The sequence below is a fragment of the Trematosphaeria pertusa genome (genome assembly GCF_010094035.1).
Source record: "Trematosphaeria pertusa strain CBS 122368 unplaced genomic scaffold BU26scaffold_16, whole genome shotgun sequence".
Classification (NCBI taxonomy): domain Eukaryota; kingdom Fungi; phylum Ascomycota; class Dothideomycetes; order Pleosporales; family Trematosphaeriaceae; genus Trematosphaeria; species Trematosphaeria pertusa.
Window position 1 is genome coordinate 781142 of NW_022987227.1, and position 17073 is coordinate 798214.

The window sequence follows — 17073 nt, forward strand, 5'->3', positions numbered from 1 at the left end:
CTTTTGCGATTGACTTGTTGCTCTCGCCAAACAGAATGGATGAAAACCTTGGGATACCGAGTGAGGGTTTGTTTCGACAACTGAGGGGCATCTAGGCAGATGGGATTCGCTTAGGTAGTTCCTTCCGTGGATTTATAATCATGTAATTTCGCGACGCGACATTGGTTTGCCTCTGGACCAATCATAAAGACGGCCCGCACGACAACGCGAAGGATTGCAGGAAGGACAGAAAGCCTCGCGACTACACCGCGTACATGATGTAGGGGACTCTCGCGCGTGTATGGCTCGTATATCGGTCACTGAATCGACCGATTAAGTCCGTTGATTATGTTTACTCCCCGGCGTTAAGAGGGACAAAGTGGAGACATCTAGTGTAGGTTTTGTTAGGTTAGGCAGCAGTTGATCGTATATTCGATCTCAGGAAACATCTCAAAGTCTAACAATTTGATAGAAATCTTCGAAATATGGCATCGACTTCTAACCCCGTAATCTTCGTCACAGGTGCGCCCTGATCCCCAACATCACCACCAAAACCGAGCGAATCACCTCCTTTCCCATCATTCTGCACATCACTAAGAAAGCTTCAGGCGCGAACCAAGGCATTGGCTTTGCGATAGCACAAGTTCTCTCAGCGTCGAAGAAACCCTACACCATCCTCATAGGAGCCCGCAGTGAAGCCCGTGGCCACGAAGCCGTCGAGAAACTCAACGCTACCAAAACGAACAACCAAGCCACCTTCGAAACCATCCAAATCGACGTCGAGTCTTCAGACAGCATCGCCACCGCCGTTGACAAGATCGCGAAAGATTACGGCCGTCTCGACATCCTCATCCACAGTGCAGGCATCGGATCCGGCGAGGGAGGAAGCTCTGACAAGCGCACCGACTGGCGCAAGATCTTTGAAGTAAACGTCTTCGGCGTAATGGAGTTGAACCAAGCCTGCGTCCCACTTCTCCAGAAGTCGACGGATCCCAAGGTCGTCATTGTCACGTCTACTATGGGGTCCATCACCATGGCCGAGTCTATGCCACTTCCGATAGGTGCCACAGTATCACCATATAGAGCGTCGAAGGCTGCTATCAATATGATGTTGGTGGAGTGGGTGCATTGGGTGAAGGGTGTCAGATTCTGGGGGGTCTGCCCGGGCCTTTGCGCGACGGAGTTTGCGGGCGATTTCACGAAGAACAATGGAAGGGATCCGAGAGAAGCCGGCGAGATTGTGAGACAATGCATCGAGGGTGAGCGAGACGACCTGGTTGGGAAAATGATCTACGAGCAAAATGGAGAGAGTGGCGTGCGGCCTTGGTAGAAGTATGTTTTGATCGATGTTACATTTCACGTTAGTTCCATGCAATCATCCTTGGTTCATATTTCCTACTCCATTTGTTCCACCTTTCCCTAGTTCCAAGACGAGGGCATCCCGTACCCAATAGTCCCCTACACTCGGTGGCATCCGATCAGGTCACGGTTAGAGTTCGCCATATTTCTTCCGAGGCTTCTTCCGAAGACGGCCGTCCGTATTGTCATTTGCGGTCTGTGTCTGACGTTCTGTACCATCCGGGTGTGTGAAGCGCAGCGCTTCGTTCTTCAAGTTCTCAAACTCCCGAGATCCTAAAGGAAAGCCGGATCGCCGCTTACGTGAGGGTGCAACTGCCTCATTGGATTGGTTGTTTGCGTGGCCACGGACTGCAACCTCTCTGGCATTGAGCGGGTTGAGCGGGTTGAGCGGGTTGTGTACGTCGTGTTCAGGTACACCTTGAGGCATCAGCATGCTAACCAAAAAGAAGGCCATCTTAGTTACCCATCTTTGGTTCCTCTAGCTCATGCTCGCTTGCGGAGTGGCCTTCGCCATCCTCGCCATCCCCGGCCCGCCCGGCGACCACATCGGGAGGCTCATCGGCCACTCCATCGCTCATCTCCATTTCGAAATCCAAATCCTCGCCGACACCCGCGAGTCTGCCTCCATATGTCCCTTGGTCGCCAGCCAGCTCCATTCCCGCAGCCCTCACGTCCATCTCAAAGCGCGTCCGGTTCGTTGCATGGATACTCTTTTGGACCTCCGTGCTCATATAGCTATGGTCAATACATTGGCGCAGTATTGCGATATCGGAGGGGCTGGTAGGGATAAGATATGGTGCATCAATCTTTTTCAGGATAATGATGATGATCAGGTCGTCGTGGTATGGAACGAGGTCCTCCCTATCATCAAAGACCCCGTCGTGCTTGATTCGCCAATTGAGTATATCTTCGTCTAGGTAGCCTTCATAGGTTAGAGTGTCTGGAAGCGTGTAAAAAGAAAGAGAGTAGCTGGGTAGCGTCGCATACCATGCTCGAAGGTCTTGATGAGAGCGCGGTATGAGTCCGACTCATCTTCCCCGAAGTGTCCGCAAATCCGGTTTATATGCTCTGCCGTATCCATATTCATGTGCGGTTGAGCCATGGCGGGGAATCGGAGCAGAGGTGCACAGGTGAACTGGCGTGTCTGCTTGTTTTGATATTGTTTTACCGTGCGCAGCTTGTCACAACGATTCAGCAGACCGGGCGTGGACTTGTACGATAGTTTGAAGTTGAAATAGTCTTTGCAGGCTTCGGGGAAACTCTCTAATCGCTCGGCGTCGTCACCCTTTCTAGCTTGTAAAATTCACTCTGAATTAGGCGCGAACAAGAAAGTCAGAGTTCGCCCATTTCACTCCGAGCGACGGAGGAAAGTAATCAGAAGAATCGCCAGTGCATATGGCACGATTCACGCAAAAGAAGAGCCCTCGTTTGAGGGGAAAGCCGTTTCTGGCGGTCTTCAGCTGATAAAAATAATGAGCTCTTGTGTATCGCCATCGCAGGTATGGGCTGGACGAGCATCACTACTGAGCAAGATGCTTGATGCATCAGCTACACCCTATTCAAAACACCAACCTAATTATACAAACATCCATAAAATCCCTCATAAGCATTCATTCCATGAGCGCATCCACTTCATTCAACTAAGATTCCAACATCCTCATCTGATCCCTCTCTCCCTGATCGGTATATGAGAGCTCCTTGAAATTCTTCCCCGCAAGTGCGTCATCACGATTCCAGTCCTTCGTGATGGGGCTATGCTCGCAAACGTAATGCTTGATGATCTGGTTATATGCGACCTGCTATGACTTTCCAATGGTTGGAGCGAGGGTCTGGCATTCTGCGGGAGTTGGCGTGTTGGGGATTGATTGATTGATTTCTCTTGTTTTAAGTCACCAACCTATAGAGGTTATGCTGACTACGCCTACGCACAAAAGGACTCAAAAGACGCCAAAATTAGGAGAAGGGAACAGGGTATTACAGAACTACGGGCAGGTGGCATAACTTGACAGAAAAGAACGGTTTGGGCGCGGATAAGGGCGTAGCCTACCGCGAACCATAGCACGAAGCTGCCAACGAAAAAGGAGCCCTAGAAAGCTCCTTAACAATGACGATGGTTATCAAAAAGGGCGCAAACAACACTAGCAAAAGGGTAGTGAGGGCGGACAGCTATAAACGCTGCGCGCGAGGCCCACAGGTATAAAACGGAGTCTCTTGCTCCTAGTCCACCACATCTTGCATAATATTCGATTGAGCAGCTCACACTACACACGAACGATGGCACCTTCAATTCTCCTCTCCGTCGAAGGACCGCCGAACTCTTTCTATTAGACAGGATATGGACCGAGCCATATTCAATAAGCTCTGCAACATAAGGCCGGGGGGAGTTGGCAGGAATCGCACGCCTAAGTATGTCAAGCGCGACACAACTAGGGTATTGCAATTTCTTAAGTGGCACCTTAAGATCCTAGAGGAGCGAGCAGGTATGGACGCCCCTCCGTTCTAAGCATTAACTAACGCAAAGCAGAGAAGAGAAACGCTCTAACTAACACTAACTACATCCTTAAACAGAAGGAGTTCGTTAACAGTCTGCTTTAGAAAAAGCAGAAGCGCAAGAGCTGCAACGCCACGGATAAGGCCATTAGGGACGTTGGAACGTGGAAAGAGGACTGGATACAAGACCTCTTAGATTTGGAGAGGAGGTAGAGCAACAACGGCAGACTGTAGCGAGTAAGTCCCTACAACACTAACCACGAGCTCAGACTCACCAACTTAGGTAGCAATACACTGTCAACTCATGCCTATACACCATGTGCAAAGACTCTATATGTGAGACACTACGGATCTGCGTCGAAGATCCCGTGTTGGGGAATCTTCGTGACTAGAGCGCCAATGACCACATCCCAGAAACCGTGACTCACCATTTCCTTCTATGAAATCAGCGTCAGTTTTAAGGATATACCTGTTCAAACCGCGTCGGCATTCATTTCGCTATGGATAGGGAAGCTATTCAATCAGACTTGTCCAACAAAGGCCCCTCGCATCCTCATCCCATACCTCGATTGATCCATGACACGCGAGCGAAAATGCATCGCGAAGAAAAAATAACGCCTACTCCAGTTGCCACGCTATCGCCACAGAGAAAGCATCATCACTCGCCCCCACGTCGTCGCTCCTCATAACGCCTGATCCACTCTGCGTGAGTTATCATCTCGTTTGTTAATACATCCCGCAAGACGGCCTCATTCGCCCGGTAGTACTTCCTAGGAGACGGGTGCAGCGGATGCGGCCGTGGCAGCTTGAATCGGTGATCAGGCTCGCCTATCGGGGGGCTGAGACTCGCAATCACCGGTTGAATCACGAGATCCTCGGGGTGGGGTGTTGGCGGGTTGCTCATTACCAGTAGAGGGTTCCGTAGCTTCCGAGGAGGCCGGAGAGGATGGCGGGTTGTTGTCCAAGTACGAGGGAGAACGCTGAGTGGGGGTGGTTGATGGCCTGTTGCCATGGTCGGATTCAGTAGCTTCAGAATCAGAGGCACCGCCGTGTACGTTGGTCTGTTCAGTTCCAGTGGTCGCGCCCCCGCCGATGCTCGGGCTTGGGGAAGGAGCCTGGGATCGCCGCTGTCTGGAGTCTACTGGCGTCTGCTCTCGTTGCTCACTTTCCGAAGACGAAGGTGAAGTAGGTGGCTCGTTAGTCGCTTCTGAGTCGTGGCCGTTGTCCCTCTTTGCGGGCATTTTGCTTGAACTGTCTGCCGCTGTAGGTAACTGAGCCTGAGCCAGCCAAAGTGATGAGGACTCATGGCAGGCTGCTTCCTCGCTATATACCACAGACTTGCTTGCGGTTTGATCTGCAGATTATGCCGGATGACTTACATCAGAAGCAAACCTTCAGCACCACTTACATTACTAACAAATAGGGGCAAGCCTTACGGTGAATGACTTTGTTGCGTGACTTCCTCGCTCCCGTTCCGCTTCCATCAAGCGGACTAAACATCAGTGTCATCACCTCATGTAGGCTAAGCGATGCTTGAACATCAAGCACGTCATCCTGGTGTTCAATGGCTCCCTTTCAATCCATGGAATTGTTCTCACTCTGGTAGTACCATCCATCAAAAGTGTCCATGGGCTTCTGGAGTTATGAACATCATTGGCCACCACTGATGCTCTGCTCTTCCTATTGTTTGCGCCTCAGGTTCAGCGATCAAACATTGAGCCCAAGGAGTCTCGCCCATCTCGTGACGGTGTGTCAGCATCAAGGGCCCCTTTGTCATCACGGAGACTGCCTGAAAAACGTTCTACTCAGTTGTTGTTAGATTCTCTTTTTCAAGCGCTGCGTTTCTACAACTCGACAGGAGGGCGGGAACATCTATTCCGGTCTACTAAGCCATAGTTGCCGATTCCTCAATGATCCACCCCAGTAGCGCCGCGTTGCCTCGTCGAACCGCGGTTCCTCCCCCAAGATGTCTTCTCTGTGCTCTCGGTACCACCGCCCGCGCTCAGAATTCCGTTCTAAGAGCCAATGATTCAGAATCTCATCATGGACTTGAGGCGAACGCCTGCCAATTTTCTCGGCGATGGTCTTGCACTCGCTATAGAACGGAGAAGCAGTAGGATGCGGCTCACCGCGATACTCCAGCCAGTGAAGATAGGCGTTGCGCTGTGCGCCTTGGAACTCTGTTGGAGGACCGGGGTGATCCCATTGCGCTATCTCGGCCTCTTCCGTTTCGGAATGGAGGGCGAGCTCTGTCGCTACATCAGCATCAGCCGCCTCCTCGTGACTGTCAGATGCTCCATCGTCTTCGTCTCCATCAGCTGCGTCGGTTTCCTCTTCGACGTCCCTCGTGATAAAGTGTTCATCTTTGGCGTCCGTGTGGACGTCCCCCGCAACTCCCGGATCATCAACCTCCTGCTTCTCGAAGTCCGGGAATGCTGGAAGCTTAAACCGCTCCTTATCCGGAACTTCGTCGTTATACAACTGGACGTACGCATTATGGAAATGAGCGATTCCGCGGTTTCGATCGATTACCTCTCGTAGCTCGTTCTCGACACGGGTGCGGATCTTGGGGCTCTTAGGCCCTCCTTTGATTCCGGTAGCGAGAGAATCATGATATGCAGTCCAGTCTTCTGGCGTGAGGAGATTCTTGATCGTCTGCTCAATGTCGGCTGGCATCTTGAGGTCAACGGGCTCTCGGGGAGCCATCTTGCAGTGGGGGTTGTTTGAGAAGATGCAAAGTAGAACAGCATCCCTGCATCGTCTTTATCTTCGCCAGCTCATGTGCCCCGGCCAATTGCTTTGCCAACAAGTCTGCTTGTCCCAGCGTGCTTGTCGGCATCACAGGTAATGACTTTGCTTGGAACGGCATACGTGCTTGAAACCGATGTTTCCTGCTATTTATTTGCGCTTTACAGTTACAATTGATAGAGTCGGAGTTGGAAAGGGGAGATGAATGATACTGTCACGTGATGTCAACCTAGCTTTCACTTCGAGAAACCCATAATAGAGAAAATTTATCTGCGACCCCAAGAGTGGATGATTATTTTTTGAGCGGCATTTCTGCACACGCATGGAGGTGCACCAAGTTCGCCTCCAAGGCCTACGGCATACCCTAGCTAATATTAACCAGATCTGCAACTACAACCGCCCATCTTTACTGCCCATTTCGTCGTATAAGACTGCAGTTACTCCTCCGAATCCCTAGCATAGTCGTCCTCGTCGACTTCATAGAAGACCTTGAGTTCCGAATCGGGGCCGCCGAGCCAAGGTTCCGTGTGCGGAATCGGCGACAGCTTGAGTTTCTTTCCAGGGCCCAAAGAGCCCTCCCTGACGTCGAGAACACCCGGTCGCGGGTTCTTGCCTAGCAAGAATAACAGTACCTCCGTATCCTTGACAGAGACTAGCTTGTGCGGGGAGTCTGCGAGCGTTATCTGAACCTCGTCGACGCTTGCATCCGTGGCACGCATATGCATAGTGCCAACCTTCGCGCCATCCCAATTGACGATAAGGCCTACGGGGAAGGATGCAGTGTCGCGGATGGGTATCATGGATACGGTGCCCTTTGGAAAGTGCTGGAACTCTCCAAAGGAGATTCCGATCTCTTCCTCGGGTGTTGCGGCTTCCTCGTCATCACTGGAGAGTACATCGGAGACTTGAATCGTGGAATCGTCATCGTCTTCCTCTTGTTGCTGATCATCAATTCGGACAGGGGGAGTAGCGGGGTCTCGATCGGTAAACTCGTCGCTGGACATTGCCCCAGGAGATACGCCAGCTTCATCGATAGGCTGGCGCCTCTGTAGCTCGCCGTCATCATCCTGTGGCTCCATATCCTCAAAGGTTGGCAAGACTGCTCCGGTATATACTTGAGCTCTTATAACTGCATACGCGTTGTGCGGCGTGATTGCCCTTAGCCGTGTGGCCAGAAAGTCTCTCAGAGATTTGCTATTTCTAGCGTAGATCTCGGGGCCCTTGTTCTTGTTCTTGCCGATTGCTGTTACCAGTCGATTGTACTCGTTGTTGTCAGCTGCTGATAGGGCTTTCCGAATCTGTTCCCTAGCGTTTTGAACGTCCTTTCCAGTGGGAGGGGATGAGGGAGCCACTGGATCTGCTGCTTGGTTCTGCGCTGGAGCCTTGCCGCGAGCCATGATGGCAGGAGAGTCCGGATGGTGCGACTTTTGGGCTTCAAGGTACTGGGTGGGAGAGAAAAGCTGAATGGTCTCTGTATGCTTGCTACCTAGGTAATTGTGTACCTTGAGAGCCTGCAGATGGGCGGTTGACAACTGCCGACGTTGTGAGGGTGCGAGAAGCGGTGATGAACTACCTGCAACCGCATTGACTGATATAAGCGGCCAAATTTGCACATTTCACCTTCCGCTTGGGTCTCAAATTCTTTCCCTCGTACGCACGAGGCACTGCCGTAGAGTGTACATATCATCACAAGCTGAACGGAACATGACACTTCACCAAAATGCCCCGCCATGCCACGCGTCATGGTATACGCCAGATGATATCCAATGCATCCAATACCACTGATAAAGACTCTTTCTATTTGGGAACCCTCTCTATCGGATGAATGTCATACGTGCACTTGCACGGCCCATTATCATATCGCATCAATCTCTTAACCCGTGTAATCCATCCCTCGCAGTGAGACCCACCAGTCCAAATCAATCAAGTTCAACGCCTCCTCCAAGAGCACCAAGAGCGGCACGTCTACTTCGGTAAGAGTGCATCCGCCCAGCCCAGCTTAGTGCTCCGGGTCGAACACCGGAAACCGACACTCCCGGTTGCCCATCATCTCCTTCAGCACACCCACCCACTTATTGTGCAACGGCATGACATCCGGGTGAGTACCCATGATCCAGTTGGCGAGAAGAAAGCGCTTCTTATCAAAAAGGGTCTGGGCCGAGCTGGCGTGCTCCGCATCGTGAAGCAGCGCCTTGTAAGCGGACCATTCTGTCTCGGACAGAAAGCCATTGATCTCGGTGAGGATTTCTTCCACCATCTGTTTAACGCGGGTGTAGTCCTCGTGGTTTGCCCACTCTTGACGAAGGGTGAGCTTGACGGCGTTCCTGTTCCTGCCCGCCGGTCCTCGCTGAGTAGTAGTCGTGTCAGAGCGTGCATCGAGATCGGCGCCGCTGGCTCCGTCGTCATCGCCCATTGCAACGTCCTGGTCAATCTCGTCGGCGCGGTCGTTCTCGTCGGCATCGCCCATCGCCTCATCGTCCGCACTCGCACTCGCATCTTGCTGGACGTCCTCCACAGCCTCACCATCGCCCTCCAGGTCCGGAAACCGCGGATACTCCATCCCGGTGCTAATCTCAGCCTTCTTAGCGGCCCACTCATTATGCTTCTTCACAACCTGCTCCTTCTTCTCCAGATCCTCCAGGAAAGCCCGCATCGCCACGATGTTCCTGGCGCGAATCTCCTCCTTGCCGGCGTTCTTTCCGATGGTCCGCAGATGCCACGCGTACTTTTCCTGGTCCTTTTCGTTTGATAGGAGAGCCTTGATTTGATCCTGGAGCGTGGCGAGGGTTTGCTTTACGGTAGCTCGAGACGAGGCCGTGGGCACGTTGTTGAGGGCCGTTGATGGAGTCGGTTGTTGCATCATGGTAGACGATGGAGTTGCGGTAGCGGTCGGGAGAGGAGGAACAGACACGGCTAGACGGCCCACGCGAGATGTAGAGTGACGAGCCGATGCCGGAGTGTCCTTGGTGCGAGAATTCTGCTTCACGCGTGCCATGTTTGCTTCGAAGTTCGCTTGACGGCTCGTGGAGGGTCTTGAAGAGTGCTCTTGTTGTTGTTTGTCTCGTCCTAAATGCTCGGGTTCCTACTCCAACCATGCTTTGTCAGTTCCATGCGTCTTCGGTCATGTCGAAGATGTATAACTTACGCCTGGTTTGATAGGGTCTAGAAGATTCGACGAGAAGATAGCGTAGTCGGCTCGATTGCTCGAAATCCTGCTTGCTTCAAGCCACCTGCATGCTACGTTAGTTCCACACCCCCTCGATTAGCCGGCAGATCAGAGACTTACACTTGACAGAGCGGCGCTCGAAGTCCTACCTCAAAGTCTCGAGGTCTGGTTTACTTTCGAACTATTCCAATCAATGTCAGCCTTCGCCAATATAAACCAGTCGCAGAGCCCGCGACTTACATTTGCAATCAGGCGTTCTAACCGTAGGTCGAATGCAGTTGGATAAAGTCGCGGAGTTGAAAATTGAGCTTCCAACCGTGGTCGAGTGCGGTAGAGTAGGAGAGTTTGGGTCACGTGAGGTAGTAGTGCTTTATATACAGTGAGGCACCGGACTCGAGCTAGTCGCCGCCTGGCCTGAGCTTCCGGGCTTTTCTTTCTCTGCACCTTTGGCCAATCAGAGCGTGGGGAAAGCCCACGGGTAGGGAGGAGGGTGAATTCACTGCGAGAAAATGGCATCATTCGGGGCCACCGAGGGGATGCGACAAAATGGATGCTGATATTAGATAACTATCTGTATGTAGGAAAGAAGCACGATGCGTAACAAAACCGAAGAGCATTGGAAGGAAGCGCGGTATAGGAAAGACAAGGAAAGCATGCCATCTCCTCCGCCCTCCCGATCAGCCGCTCAATATCCCCCAAAGACAGCTCGCCCCCTTCTCCACCTCCACTCCAATAGCCTCTCCACCATCCCAGTTCTCAAAAATCTTCCCACCCACCTTCCCTTCCATCAAGCATCCCAGCGCTTCTCCAACCTCACCCAGCACCTCCTCCCCCACGGCCCTCCACTCCTCAAACGTCACAATCTCAATCCCCAACCTGCTCCCTCCCTCCATCACAAAAGCCTGACACTTCCACTCCCTCAACGGCTCCGTATGCGGATACACAGTTTCGAACCGCGCCTCACCTGCATCACCAAACGAAAGCGTCTCCACCCACTCCCGCGGCGCTTGATGCACCACGCTGTCAAACCACTGCACCTCGTCCTCCCTCCAATCAGTGCAGCTCCGAACAATTTCAACCAGGCCCATACCCTCGTGTGCCGAGCTCTGAATATGCTGCGTCTGCACAAAGCGCAGGAGATCGAGATATGTCCAGCTGGGAGAGAAGGGAACGCGGAAGGGAATGTACTGCCATGTTGGACCGAATATGCGGTCCGCGGACGGCGCGCCGATGTTGCGCCCCGTTACTACTTCGCCGAAGACGACGTCCCGGAGGCCAAGGCGCCGCGCGAGAACGAGCGCCCAGGCCGCAGTGGGCAGGGAGCCGATAGTGATGTCTTTGGGCTTGTTTGAGATGTCGAACTCCTGGTACATAGCCACGGACTTGCGTTGTGCGAGTGGAATGGTAGGCTTGAAGACAGTCATTTGGGAACCAGTGAGGAGGTTCTGCCAATAGGGAATGCTTTCTGGAATGTTGCGGTTGACGACATGGTGCACGTGTTTGCTGAAGGGTTGAGTCTCCGGAACATCTGTGCCAGCATACAACGCTGAGAGCTGAACGAAGGCAATTGGGAGACAGATTTCGTCGTATTGAGCATGAGAGATGCGGAAGGCGAGGGTAGAAGCGCCGGTCGAGGAGATGAAGAGAGTGAAAGCGACGAACGAGGAGCCATGTGGTTTGGGCTTTGCGATGTCCTCGTTAATAGAGTCCTGGACGAAGGTGTCGAAATCGGCGTCATCGGGGATTGATACTTCTTGATAGGGAGTTTGCAGAGACCCTAAAACTACACCGAGACAGTGACCCTCAATCTGCACGAACATGGTGCGGAGAACCTCGTTGCGCGCGACGAGCTCCTGGCAGGTCCGCTCAAGTCTCTCCCGGTCGACACCCGCGCCGAACTTAATCAGTTCGTAGCGCAATGAATACCGCGGAAGATCGACAGTTCCGTCCACGGCAATCTGTTGCAGCGGCCTCGCGGGATAGATGTCCACTATCTCCCACTCAGCGTTCTCCAGCAGCGGCTGGATACGGTCCGGGCTGAACAGGTGCGCATCAGCACCCATGGCAGCAAACGGTGCGTCCATATCCACCCTCATGTCAGACGAAGCGCTCTCTTCCGCCAGTGAAGTGAGCTCAGACAAAGACTTGCTCTGGAAGATCTGCGCAACCGTGAAGCTCAAGCCCTGCGCGCGGGCTTCAGAAACGAGCCGCATAGCGCTGATAGAATCTCCACCCAGCTCGAAGAAGCTATCGCTTGCGCTGACCTCGTCCTTCGGAATGTTGAGGATGCGGCTCAGAAGCTCCAGGAGCTTCTCTTCCTTCGCATTTCCAGTCGCGGCAGCCAGCTCCGACAACGAGCGACTCTGGAAGATCTGGGCGACAGTGAGGTTTAGGCCGTGTGATCTAGCCTCAGATACGAGCCTCATTGCGCTGATGGAATCCCCACCCAGCTCAAAGAAGCTGTCGCAGGGACTGATGTCGTACGCCGGCATTCCAAGTATCCGGCTCAGAATCTCTCTCAGCTTCAGCTCATTCACCGTGTTTGCTTGTGGCTTGACCACAACTTGCTCATCAACATGACCATTCGCATAGCCATTCGACTGTAGAGGCTCCATACTATCCACCATCCCATCCTTCGGCCTCAAACCCAGAGCATCTTCCATTTCCTCCGGATCTAGCACGGCTACGTCGCCCAGCTTGCTCTCCGGGTTGCCCAAGAAAGCAGTGACGATGCGGTCAAGCACAACGAGCACCTTCTGCATAGCAGACGTAGTAATGCAATTCGAATCGAAGCTCGCCATGATGAGGAAGCCGTTCTCATCGAGCGTGCACACTAGCATGAGAGCGTAGGTGTTGAACTTGAGTGCTTCGCGTGCGGCCTCCTCATCGTCGGTAGGAAGGAAGCCGTTGGCTGGCGATTCGAGACTTTCGCTCGCACACCACTGGGTGTCTTCTCTGGGGTGGAGGACAAGGCCTGTGCGCAGATCGCAGGCTTCCCGCGCGTCGCGACTCAAGCGGCGGATGTTCTGAAGACCGAGATGCTCGTGGGGGATCTGTTGGACTGTCTGCGCGTGGACCGAGTGCAGATACTCTGAGATAGGCCGGCCAAGGGTAAGCTTGACGCGGATAGGCACGGTTGTGATCATCGGTCCTTCGATCTGCTCGATTCCAGGCACGGATGCAGAACGGCCAGTCAGCGTCTCACCAAACACGATATCTGAATGGCCTACGTAGAGCGAGGACACGAGCGCCCAACCACCGCGGATGATGGTGGCGAGCGTGAGCTTAGAGTGCGCCGATGTTGGTACAGACACATAATGTTCGAGAAGAGAGTCCGCTTGCGTAATGTATCCTTTGTGCGGCAGAGGCGGGAACTGGTGAGGACTGGAGCCTTCCAGTTGCTCGCGCCAGTAGTCTTGAGAGACGACTGGGTCGAGCGTCGTGAGGTACTTGATGAAGTGCTTGAACGATACCGGTCGCGTTGTATCCAGGCCATTGTAGGCACGATTGACGCGCTCTAATACGAGCGGCATCGACCATCCATCGTAGACAGCATGATGCATGGTGATGACAATGCGCGCCTTGTCGCTGCCCGGCCTGTGCACTACCCCGTAGCGGAAGAGTGCTTTCCCAAGCTCCATAGGCTCTTCGCGGTCGCGCTTGAGATACTCTGCGATGTCGGATCCGTGCTCGCGGACCAGCTGCCCATTTTCCAAGACAGCCTGGAACAGACCACGACCAGAGACGTTCACGATTCTAGTGCGGAGGATAGCCGAGTCATGCGCCACCTTGTCGAAGGCCTTCATGAGTCTTTCAGCTGCGTCGAGTGGAAGTTCGGCAACGCGCTGAGCGACGTAGGCATCGGCGAACTTGGCGGAGAGCGCCATGAGACCTTCCTGAAGCGGCGTGCATGGGTACACATCCTCAACGCCAGAAGCATCCACTCCACAAAGGCGCGCAGTCTCCGCCCGGGCCTTCTCTGCCGTCCAACCCTCGGGTATTAGTGAGAATGGCGGAACATCGGTCGTCTCGTTTCCGGAAAGCCATTTCGCCCTAGAAGCCATAGCCGAGAGCGTAGGGCTGAGCATAATATCCGGGACCGTGAGCGCAATACCTTCCTCCCGTGCAGCAGGGACCAACTTCATCGCTCTCAGTGAATCCCCACCCATGCTGAAGAAGTTGTCGTTCGCGCCGAAGTCCGCATCACCGCCTAGTATCTTTGCCCATAGCTTGCCGAGGCGCTGCTCCATCTCCGTCGCAGGGGCGCTCTTTTCCGAAACTGCAGTGCTGAAGCGCCTGAGATCCTGCCTGGTAATCGACGTACCAATCTCCCTCAGCCTCTTCCTGTCTGTCTTGCAGCTGACGAGCAGTGGCATCTTCCACAGCGGAATATACGCAGACGGCACCATGTACCCGGGCAGATCCTCATGAAGCTTCTTCATCATCTCCTGAAGCGCCGTCAGGAACTTGGTGGAAAAAGACGCAAAGATATCACCATCGAGGTGTTTCATTCCGCTGTTCTTCTGCTCGACAAGGAATGCGACCAGCGTGGGCTCACCAGTACCGCCGGGCTTGATGACTTCGGCCGCGAGCTGGCAGTCTGAGGGAAGGTGCTTCTGCATGTTGTATTCGATTTCTGCGAGCTCGATGCGTTGGCCACGCAGCTTGACTTGCTGGTCCCGGCGTCCCACGAAGATGACTTCGCCCTTGCCATCCGGGTCATAACGAACGAGGTCTCCGGTCTTGTAGAGGCGACCTCTTCGTCCTGGAATGCTCTTACTTCCTGCTAGGAGGAAGTCAGGATCTTCGATGAAGACTTCTCTCGTCTTGGCGAGATTGTTGAGGTACCCATTCCCCACGATCGGGCCTTCGATCAGAAGCTCGCCTACCGCCCCGGGAGGCACAAGCTTGCTGTGGTCCGCAGGATCCGTGAGCCACATCACGCATCCGTGACCTTTGCCCATGGTGATGTATGGCAAAGAGCCCACGTCGCCATTGATGGTTGCTCCTACGGTACATTCGGACGGGCCATAACAATTGATCACCTTGGTCTTCTGTCGCCATGCCGCCGCATCGCTCGAGGAGACTCCCTCACCACCTACCGCGAGAGAATCCAGCGATGGAAGGATATCCGGGTCGAGCGTCCGAGCTACAGAGGGCGTCATGCCTGCAAGTGTGATGCGCATCTTTCGCATCACTCCGCTGAGGTCATTCATACGGCTCTCTTCGGATGGCGTACACAGCGTAGCGCCGTGCGCCAGTGTGCATAGCATCGAATCTATGCTGACATCGAACGCGTAGCTTGCGAAGTCGAGAACCCGCGAATGCGAGCGGTAGCCCACCGTGTATGCTCTGGGTATCGCTCCAGAAGTGAATTGGCTATGCGTGATTACGCAACCCTTAGGATGCCCGGTACTCCCCGACGTGAACTGGATATATAGCGGTGCGGATGGCGAAACGGGTGGAAGAGACGTATTTGGCTGTTGTTCAGCGAAGGGGTGGTAAATCTTCGAGAACTTAGATTCAGAAACTGGGACGATTGATGCTCCCGGTGCAACACGTGCAGCGACGGCGGCTTGCGTTTTCGATGCGACCACGATCGTCGCGTTGATCTGCTGAATGATGGTTCGTAGTCGCCCTTCCGGTTGGGCAGGGTCAAGAAGCGCGAAGCATGCTCCGGACTTCATGACCGCAAGTACTGCCACGGCCGTCCATTTCGACTTCTCGAATAGCACTGGGATAATCTGATTTGGTGCATCGTCCAGCAGTCTCAAATTCTGAGCGAGCTGAGCCGAATACCGATCCACCTGGGCATATGTCAAGTCTCCATCCCAAGCTTCAATTGCGTTCTTTTCCGGTTGGAGCTGTGCTTTCTCGGAGATTATCCGATGCATGCAGGTCTCCAGATTGGGAGGCAATGGTGTGTTACGGCTCCAAATCTCCTCCAACTCGTCTTCGGATATACTCAGTACGCTTACAATCGGACAATGATGTTCGCGCAAAAGGGTATCGACAATGGACGTGAAGGAACGCAACTGGCACATAGCCTGGTGTCGCGACATGGTCGGAGGCCGCCATTGGGGCGTCGCGCGCAATTTTTGCTTGGAGAACTCTATTGAGATCTCGAATGTCCACTAGTAAAGGCAGTCAGTGCGAGTCCACCGAATAGGCCAAACGCAATCTCACATCTTCTTTTGTTCCATCTCGAAGGGAGACAGTCCCGCCCTGACTTAGGGCTATTTCCCTCGACCGGATATTCTGCACCTTGGCAAGAAGGTCTCCAACCGTCGTGAGGTCCAACAAATCTACTTGACCAGCTGATACGCATTGAATGCGTTCGTCTCCTCCTTGCCCGGTTCCAAACATGCACTGCTGAAATGAATCACGCCGATAACGTTGCAAGAGCAGGATCCACGCGGCAAGGACGGTCTCAATCACCATATCCACCTCTTGATCTGCGGGAATTGGTATAGACACTACGTTCGTATCCGCTGCACTACCATTGACGTACATACTGTGCCCGTTCGAGCTCTTCGGGATGCCATTCGTTTGAATCTTTGCGACCGCATCAGGTCTTTCACCCCAATGCATAGGTTCTTCGTTGTCGCGCAAATGCATCTTCGGTACGAAGTCAAACTGATTGCGATTCTGATTCTGACGATGAGTCTTTCGACTGAACGGATAAGCGAATGGCTCTGGAATCCACTGAGTCTGGCTCCCCAGATTCCAGGAGTTCTCATAGAAGGAGCCAAGCATGGCGACTGTGCTCGTGCCGTCTCATCTGCTCGGCCAAAGCTCAGCTAGCTCTTGAAAGCACGGCTCATCTCGGTTCCATGGTGTTTCTTCTTCTGTGTGGAAGTAAGTCCGTTCAAGGCACGAACAGCCGCTCGCGTCATTGATCCACCCGCGCTGCATCTGGGATCTACCCTTTTGAGCCGCCCCCCTGTGTTGCGAACTCTCGGCCACCGGTCCTGCATATGGTCGAAGCAAGTACGTAATAGCCAGGGCATGGGCCACTCTTAGGGCCAGGTACCAGAGTAGGGAGCTTTAGGATTCGTGACGGGCGTCCCCACGCCAAGCCCCGATCCCCACAAAAAGCGGATCAGATAATTAACCGTGAACGCTAGCCTCTTAACCGTGAATGCTAGTCTCGGTAGCTGCATCAGATAACCTTAAGCCCACGGCATGATCAACGGTCGAGGCAGCCACACATATTGCGCCGAGCTAGCTTCCTATTCTGGGAAGGACGGCCGATGCGGAGAAATTGATCAGCCCCTCGGCACGCAGAGTGACGTCTCGGGAGGCGAAGGGACCACGAATCGGTTCATCAG

General features: G+C 53.6%; 7 protein-coding genes across 7 annotated transcripts; 1 reads left to right on the forward strand and 6 right to left on the reverse strand.

Moving 5' to 3' along the window:
* Positions 1 to 261: 261 nt before the first annotated feature.
* Positions 262 to 1363, forward strand: BU26DRAFT_465416 (NAD(P)-binding protein). Its single transcript, XM_033825190.1, has 3 exons — positions 262 to 379; positions 442 to 501; positions 588 to 1363. Exons 2-3 carry the CDS (start codon positions 465 to 467, stop codon positions 1307 to 1309), a joined length of 759 nt encoding a protein of 252 aa, XP_033678874.1. The 5' UTR covers positions 262 to 379; positions 442 to 464; the 3' UTR covers positions 1310 to 1363.
* Positions 1364 to 1468: 105 nt separating this feature from the next.
* On the reverse strand, positions 1469 to 2440 carry BU26DRAFT_569766 (uncharacterized protein; the record flags this gene model as incomplete). The annotated part of the gene is made up of 3 exons (XM_033833922.1): positions 1469 to 1755; positions 1802 to 2278; positions 2326 to 2440. The coding sequence occupies 3 exons, from the start codon at positions 2438 to 2440 to the stop codon at positions 1469 to 1471; spliced, it is 879 nt and encodes a 292-aa protein (XP_033678875.1).
* A 2206-nt stretch (positions 2441 to 4646) lies between these two features.
* BU26DRAFT_509637 (uncharacterized protein) lies at positions 4647 to 5069 on the reverse strand (the record flags this gene model as incomplete). Its single annotated transcript, XM_033827160.1, has 1 exon — positions 4647 to 5069. One exon carries the CDS (start codon positions 5067 to 5069, stop codon positions 4647 to 4649), a length of 423 nt encoding a protein of 140 aa, XP_033678876.1.
* Positions 5070 to 5700: 631 nt separating this feature from the next.
* BU26DRAFT_569768 (uncharacterized protein) lies at positions 5701 to 6534 on the reverse strand (the record flags this gene model as incomplete). The annotated part of the gene is made up of 1 exon (XM_033833923.1): positions 5701 to 6534. One exon carries the CDS (start codon positions 6532 to 6534, stop codon positions 5701 to 5703), a length of 834 nt encoding a protein of 277 aa, XP_033678877.1.
* Positions 6535 to 7013: 479 nt separating this feature from the next.
* Positions 7014 to 7973, reverse strand: BU26DRAFT_569769 (uncharacterized protein; the record flags this gene model as incomplete). The annotated part of the gene is made up of 1 exon (XM_033833924.1): positions 7014 to 7973. The coding sequence occupies one exon, from the start codon at positions 7971 to 7973 to the stop codon at positions 7014 to 7016; it is 960 nt and encodes a 319-aa protein (XP_033678878.1).
* Positions 7974 to 8453: 480 nt separating this feature from the next.
* On the reverse strand, positions 8454 to 9571 carry BU26DRAFT_581038 (uncharacterized protein; the record flags this gene model as incomplete). The annotated part of the gene is made up of 1 exon (XM_033834487.1): positions 8454 to 9571. The coding sequence occupies one exon, from the start codon at positions 9569 to 9571 to the stop codon at positions 8576 to 8578; it is 996 nt and encodes a 331-aa protein (XP_033678879.1). The 3' UTR covers positions 8454 to 8575.
* An 848-nt stretch (positions 9572 to 10419) lies between these two features.
* On the reverse strand, positions 10420 to 16360 carry BU26DRAFT_436075 (nonribosomal peptide synthetase 6; the record flags this gene model as incomplete). The annotated part of the gene is made up of 2 exons (XM_033824159.1): positions 10420 to 15876; positions 15929 to 16360. 2 exons carry the CDS (start codon positions 16358 to 16360, stop codon positions 10420 to 10422), a joined length of 5889 nt encoding a protein of 1962 aa, XP_033678880.1.
* Between the last annotated feature and the right edge of the window lie 713 nt (positions 16361 to 17073).